The sequence below is a fragment of the Rhincodon typus genome, chromosome 1 (genome assembly GCF_021869965.1).
Source record: "Rhincodon typus isolate 14 chromosome 1, sRhiTyp1.1, whole genome shotgun sequence".
NCBI classification, from domain to species: domain Eukaryota; kingdom Metazoa; phylum Chordata; class Chondrichthyes; order Orectolobiformes; family Rhincodontidae; genus Rhincodon; species Rhincodon typus.
Genome location: NC_063332.1, coordinates 29,626,238 through 29,633,375, shown reverse-complemented (window position 1 = coordinate 29,633,375; position 7,138 = coordinate 29,626,238). Strand labels below are relative to the sequence as shown.

The window sequence follows — 7,138 nt, the reverse complement described above, 5'->3', positions numbered from 1 at the left end:
AGCAGGCCAAGCAGCATCATAGGAGCAGGAAGCTGACGTTTCGGGCCTAGACCCTTCATCAGATGAAGGTTCTAGGCCCAAAACATCAACCTTCCTGCTCCTATGATGCTGCTTGGCCTGCTGTGTTCATCCAGCTCTACACCTTTGTCAGAAAAACCTATCTGGTTTACTTATGTCCTTTTAGAGAAGGAAATTGCCATCTTTACCTGGCTTACATGAGACTTCAGTCCCGCAGCAACGTTATTGACTGTTAACTGCCCGATGGGCAATAAATGCTGGGCAAGTTAGTGATGCCTTCCTCCCATGAATGAATTTAAAAAAATTCAACTAGGGAATGAGACTAGACAGGTGATCAAAGTTTCAGTGGGGGAGCATTTAGGGAACAGTGATTATAATTCAGTAAATTTTATAATGGAGTTGTGGATAGTGAGGAGGGGGATAACAAAGGATGTAGCAGGACATAAATCAGCTAGAAAGTTGTGTGGACAAAATGATAGATTAGTTTAATCTGAACAAGTGAGGTGATACATTTGACCTCGTAAAATGCAAGAGGAAAGTATATGGCCAGCCCCTTGAGATCATTGATATATGGTGAGATCTTGGACTCCAAGCCCATCACTCCCTGAAAGTAGTGATGAGAGTAGATAAGGTGGTAAAGTAGGCATACGACATGCTTGCCTTTATCAGTCAGTGCATTGAGTATACGAGTTGGCAAGGCATGTTGCAGTTGTATAAGACTCTGGTCAGGCCACATTTGGTGTACTGTGCACAGTTCTGATTGCCACACTATAGGATGATATGGAGGCTTTGGAGAGAATGCAGAAGAGGTTCACCAAGTTATTGGTGAACCGGAGATTGGACAGACTTGGATTGCTCTTGTTAGAGCGTTGGATGCTGACGGGTCCTGATGACTATGTAAAATTATAAAAAATGTGGTGGATAGTTGGTCTCTTTCCCAAGTAGAAATGTCAAATGTGAGAGGAATAGGTTTAAGGTGAGAGGGCAAGTTTAATGGAGATTTGAATAAATTTGTTTGAGGGGTGTAGATGCCTGTAATATACTGCCAGGGGAGGTGGTAGAAGCAGATAGCAAAGTTTGAGGCATTTAGACACTTAAATTTCCAGAAGGCAATTAATGAAGTGCCACACGTAGAAAATAAAATCTCATGATCAAGAGGGTAACAAATTGGTTAATGCACAAAGTAGGTATAACTGCATTTTCTCAAGATGGCAAGATTATAACAAGTGGTATGCACAAGAGATTGATGCTGGGACCTGGTATGATGGCCCAAACTTCTGACCAGCTAAAAATAGCAAGGCAAACAAGTTGTGCAGAGGATATTGAAGGCTACAAAAAGACATAGTTTGTGAGTGGGCATAGATATGGCAAATTGTGTATAATGTGGGAAATGTGATGTAATGACAAATTAATTTTTTTTTAAAATGGATGGTGCTATGATGGTTCTGGGCTGCCTTGTTGAACACAACATGGTTGAATCCAGGCATAATTGTCACCAATAAATAGATTTTTAAATACAATGCTTTTTACAAAATACATTATGAAAAAATAGTGTGGGCTAAACTGAGGCTTTGTTGTGTTGACTTATAACTCAGAATGAAACTTATTTCTACAGTCTTTACTCAACATTCAACAGTGTGAATTTGAAGTTGTTACTGCGTGTCTACTGTTATGCTGAGAAAATTACAGTTTGAGCTGCAGAACTTTGTTCGTTTGTAATAATTATTTTTTCTCCCTGTTCTGATCCACAGCAATGGTCTGCATTCCTTGCATAGTCATTCCAGTCTTGTTGTGGGTTTACAAGAAGTTCTTGGAGCCTATCTTGTATCCTTTCATTTCTCCATTTATCTCCCGTCTATGGTCTAAGCGAGTGGTGAAAGAGGAAATCGCTACACCAAAAACTGGAGCTTGTAATGGAACAGTACAGGTAATACAATAGCAGCTTTCACTTTTATTATAGGAATTAGATTTCTTTGCTTTCTGAACTCATTGTTGTTGATTTAAGGATGGAGAGTTTTTTAATTGCCAAATCATTCTCAGTACTAGTCCACAGTGGCTCAGTGTTTAGCATTGCTGCCAGGGACCCACATTCAATTCCACTCTTGAGTGACTGTGCAAACTCCACACATTCTCCCCGTGGGTGTTCTGCTTTCCTCCTACAGTCCAAAGATGTGCAGGTTAGGTGACTTAGCCATCCTAAACTTCCCATAGTGACCAGGAATGTGCAGGCTAGGTGGATTAACCATCGAAAATGCAGGGGTTCAGGGGTTGAGTCTGGGTGGACTTAATGGGCCGAATGGCCAGCTCCCACTCCATAGGGCTCCTATGGTAACGTCCAGATATGTGAGAGAAATTTCAAAGATTTCTCTACTTTCCAAGCCCTAGGACAAATTCCCAGTCCAGCTATCACCAGAAAATTAAAGAAAGGAGATGGACAAATTCCGTTGTACCCTGACCCCCCTTCAGGAATAGTTTCGTGTAATTTGAGTGGTAACCAAGTTGCACTTAGTTTTTAGATTTTAAAGTCTTGTTGTGGGGACTGAGTGAAAACAACATGGCAAATTCCTCTAATTTGTTGTTAAACTATGAGTTGATAGTTATATTTTCAAGCTGTTTTAAATAGAAACGATAAATTTTGAAAAGGTGCATTAACCTCTCATTCAACCAGTTTTTCCTTCCTTCCTTCCTTCCTTCCTGGTTTTTAGTGATATTGACTACTTTAAAGATGCACTAATTGACAAATGTTGTTGGCTGCTTTGTGTGGGGGGTACATCTTTACTAAATCCGGTTCTGTCTTCAGTACCTTTTGTGTCAATTTTCTTTGAACCAAAACTGCTTAATTCTGAGCAGGCTGATCCACTTCAGGCACCTTCCTCTATTTGACTCAGCTAATTGGGATGAATGTTACAGGTGTACATGTCCTTTCTTTCAAAGTGACCATGCTGGCTACAATGGACATGTCAGTTTTGGATCAGAATTCAATTACAATCAAAAAGGTATTAAGTCTACACTCTTAAAAATTGACAACTTCATTGCTGTCCTGCTTCATGTCACATTGTGCTAACTTGGATTTTTTTTCCAAAACTCACTTTTCTGTTATGATTGTTACAGGAGAGAAAGAACAAATGTAAGAAAGTGAAGGCATGTGAGATGAGAGCACAGAAACTGCTAACTGTAGAGTTTTAGCACAGATATCCACAGTGCTGCACAGACCACTGAATGAAATCGTTAACCAGCTGGTATTAATAAAGGAAGCAAGTACTTCTCTGCAGTGCTTATAGTGGTTTTATTTATAGTACAGGACAGGAGGGATGTATATATTCAAACAAAGTTAAACTCTCCATTGTTCACTCCAAAGCAGATTTTACCTCACTTATGAAATTCCACATGTGGCACCATTTTGGAATTCTCCTCTTCCAATTACAATTTACTATATTGTTCTCAGATTTTAATACCAGTACTTAACAGGTATCATTTTGAAGATATTTTGAGAAGTTGAAATGCTTGCTGAACTAGGAGCAAGATATGAGTTCAAATTCTTTTCTAACCTAACATTTTATTAAAATATTAATCCAAGACTGCCAGATGTACCTGCAAATTGCCATTCTGCAAGTGGCATTGTAGATTTCTGAACAGAAGAGTTCTTGTATATGTTCCTATATTTTCTGCTTCCGTCTGATGTACCAGTTTCTTCTCCTGCCATCTTGACTTAAAGCCAAAGCCATACATTACCGATCTGCCTGTTTCTCTATGCATGTATTTGATTGGATAAAATGAATTTTTGATCTTTTTGTGTATTGAGCTTGCGGTGATTGTTTTAGCACACATCACTGTCAAATCTCCTAGTTTGTGATTCCACAGCATCACCCATAGTCCCAGCCTCAGCAGCAGTGAGATTCTGTGCGTGCATGTTGAGAAGAGACAGCTCGTTAACAGTCTTGTAAAAACATTAGTCAGTGATTGGGGTGCCTTCCATTTGTGTGTTTCAAATAGTGAGGGGTCTTCAAAAGTAGTTATTTTTAATGTTCATAGGATTTTTATCTTTGATCACAGTTCAGTAAAAGTTTTTCTATCCTGTTTAAAACATGATCCCGTCTTCCACTTGCCATGCAAAGTCTTGACAATTGGGCAGCTGTTTTGTGACCAGCTGCTGAAATCTACACGAGGAGAATTTATCAATTTTCTCTTATTGTACTTAACAATAAGTACAGTGTTCAGACCTGTACTGATTTTTTTCTTTGTGGATTTTCTCAATTGTTTCCACGTAAAAACTGACTTTTAGCATTACACGTATTTTACTCATGTTTTTGGCTACAATTTCACTTTATAAACTTTTTTTTTTGCTTAAATCTGCATTGAGTGTCCACTAACCAGTCTGTATTAATTAATGTGCTTGCAGGGGTAGTGCCCTTGCAGTGGGTGATGTATATCAGGGTATCTTGTTCATTATTGGGTTTAGGTTTGTTTAGTTCGTCAAGTCTCCTGAATACTGAGCTAAATTGTGATAGTCCTTTTTCATTGACAGTCAAGTTCTGACAAAGGGTTTCAGCCTGAAACGTTGACTTCCCTTGTCCTTGGATGCTGTCTGACCTGCTGTGCTCTTCCAGCTCCATGCTTATTGACTCTAGCTTCCAGCATGTGCAGTCCTTACTGTTTCAGAGTCTAACGAGCAAACTCAAGAAGGCAGTGGCTACTGTAAGGCAGACAGGGGATGGTGTTAATTCAGTTGTCAATCTTCAGATGTCTCACTTCACACAACATAGCTTCATGAGTAAATCTGAATGCCACATTGTCTTTTGCATCACTGAAAATAGCAAGGCGATTGAGAATTTAAAGTTGAAGTTAAGCGTAGTAATTATAGCCAGTTTTGGTAGTCTGGGCAAAGTTACTTCAGTGGTTTGGGGTTTCGAACAGTACCTGCAGAGTCATGACCCTTCACATTGACTTCCCCTCCTGAAACCTAAGTTCTCTGGAAAGAGGAAAGATAATACAACTGTACCTTTAATTTCTCAGTTGCTGATTTGTTTTGTCTTTTTCTTTAGTCTGAATATGCAGCTATGAATGGGGAATGGAATTGCATTGACAAAGCTACAAATGACATCACCACAGAAGGACCAGCAGATGTTTCAGACAAAAAGACTGATTAAGACCTCAAGCAAGAAATGACCTTGCATGCTATGTCCTGAAAGTAGTATTTTAAATGAAATGGATGTAGATTTATTAACCATTTGAAATTTAGTGTCCAATAATATCTTGTCACTCTTTTTGTATTGCACTGTATAATGCTGTTTAGTGGTTTTCTTTAATGCTGTGATATGATTCCCATTTCTGTGATGGACAAATTATTCCATTTGAATTTCATGATATTTAAATTCTTTGATAGAGGAGTTATTGTGTTAATGCATATATTCCTTAGCTGACACCGTAGATGACAAAAAGGGAAATATATTCTGGTTAAATCAGAGGAAAAAGCAAGCTCACCTTGTATCCACTGTTGACAGCAAACCAAGACAAGTGAACCAGTAGATCTTTGCTTCAATCCCCTGCTCGCTGCTGATTTAAGGAAATGTAGTTGACTTTGCCCCTCGGAATGATGTATCATCTTTAACATAGTGAAATATCCTAAGGTGATCAAAGACTAATCTTGATGATTTGAGCGAGGAACAATCTACCTACCTGCTTATTTGTATCCCATTGCCTGTTATAATTAATTACATGAGTAAAGGTGAAAGGTTTCAGTGAACCACCATCATATCTGCATGGATTATGAGAGGGTAGGATTAACTTTGTCATTGGCATTTGAGTAACTTTCAGATTGATATATTTTATCAAGTTAGTGAAGGATATGTGGTTGGCTAGAATCACAGCTGATGGATTGTTTATAGCTCCAAAAAATGCCATCAAAGGAGCTACTGAATGGTATTTCCAAATGAGGAAATGTGCGGGGTGCTGCTCTTGAGACTATGTTAGGAGAGTCATTGTTGTAAAAAAATTTTTTTTTAAAAATTCTTATAGCCCATAGTAGCATTAAGCTATGTTCACAGTAATATTTGAGATTTAGTACCTGCCCTATAATAATTTTAGCTGAAGAAGAAATTAAACTGATACAAGTAATCTCCCTGAGCAGGGACAAATAGCTGAGAATTTCCCTTCTGCTGTCTATTATCAGTCACAAATGGACTTTAATTTGAGTGTTTTTCAAAGGTAACTAGTTTGACACTCTGTGCATGAAGAATGGCAAAATAAAAACTTAAATGCAGGGGGTAATACTTTCAGAGGGGAAATGATCAGACTTTGGTAGTATAGCTGCCAGCTAGACTTGCAGACCATGTTGTGCTGTATATAAACAAAATTCTCAATCCGCAATGAAGTTCAAGAGAAAACTACATTTTTCTTTTTGATCGAAAATAGTTTTGTCAATGTCCTATCCCACCATCTCCTTTTAGATCACCTCCATCAGTACACTTGCAACAGCTAAGAGCTGGGAGAATGACCTAAAAATGTCCCTTTTGCTGAGCAGCATACTGCAGTGGGTTGAAACATGTTAGGCTTGCTTCTGAGGTATAGAAGTAGCTGTTCTTCATCATTTTTCAGGGTCCATTTAATGTGATAATACTACTTTATAAATTTCACTTCCCCCATGTTTTATCGCTAGTGTTGTCAAGGACCTAAAGTGCTTGTCCCAGTCTTGCATACCAGTTGTGGAGCAGTCTTGGGAAAATTCTGGCATTAACAGTTCACCTCAAAATGATGCAGGAGACTGAAAGAAGGAGGGATGGAAATTAATTCTATTGCATACTGTTTGTAATGCAAGTATAATTTGAGGGAACAATGGTTAAAATTGGTGCAAAAATAATTTGAAAATATTTTCACAAAATAAAAGTTGTACATGATTTTCTTTTTAAGGCCTAACAACTCCACTGGTTTTGCTACATGTTTCAAACTATTTTGCCTCAGTCAGATTTGTGACTTTATTGCTTTGCTCCTATAACCCCTTTAAATTGTGCTGTACTATTTCTAATTTCTCAAATCTGAATGACATGTTTCAAAATATTTCAAAGTTTTAAATATCTAAATCATTGAAAAAAATTAATAGTCACAATTTTACAGCAGCTATGAC

At 38.1% G+C, this 7,138-nt stretch overlaps 1 protein-coding gene across 1 annotated transcript in view; it reads left to right on the top strand.

Moving 5' to 3' along the window:
- The window catches only part of LOC109918212 (UPF0729 protein C18orf32 homolog), a 12,410-nt gene extending 5,487 nt beyond the window's left edge, over positions 1–6,923 (top strand). Inside the window, exons 2-3 of the mRNA XM_020518113.2 lie at positions 1,770–1,945; positions 5,061–6,923. Of these exons, the coding sequence (XP_020373702.2) occupies positions 1,772–1,945; positions 5,061–5,165 (279 nt within the window). The 5' untranslated portion in view covers positions 1,770–1,771 and the 3' untranslated portion in view covers positions 5,166–6,923. The remainder of the gene's footprint in view (positions 1–1,769; positions 1,946–5,060) is intronic.
- The last annotated feature ends 215 nt before the right edge of the window (positions 6,924–7,138 follow it).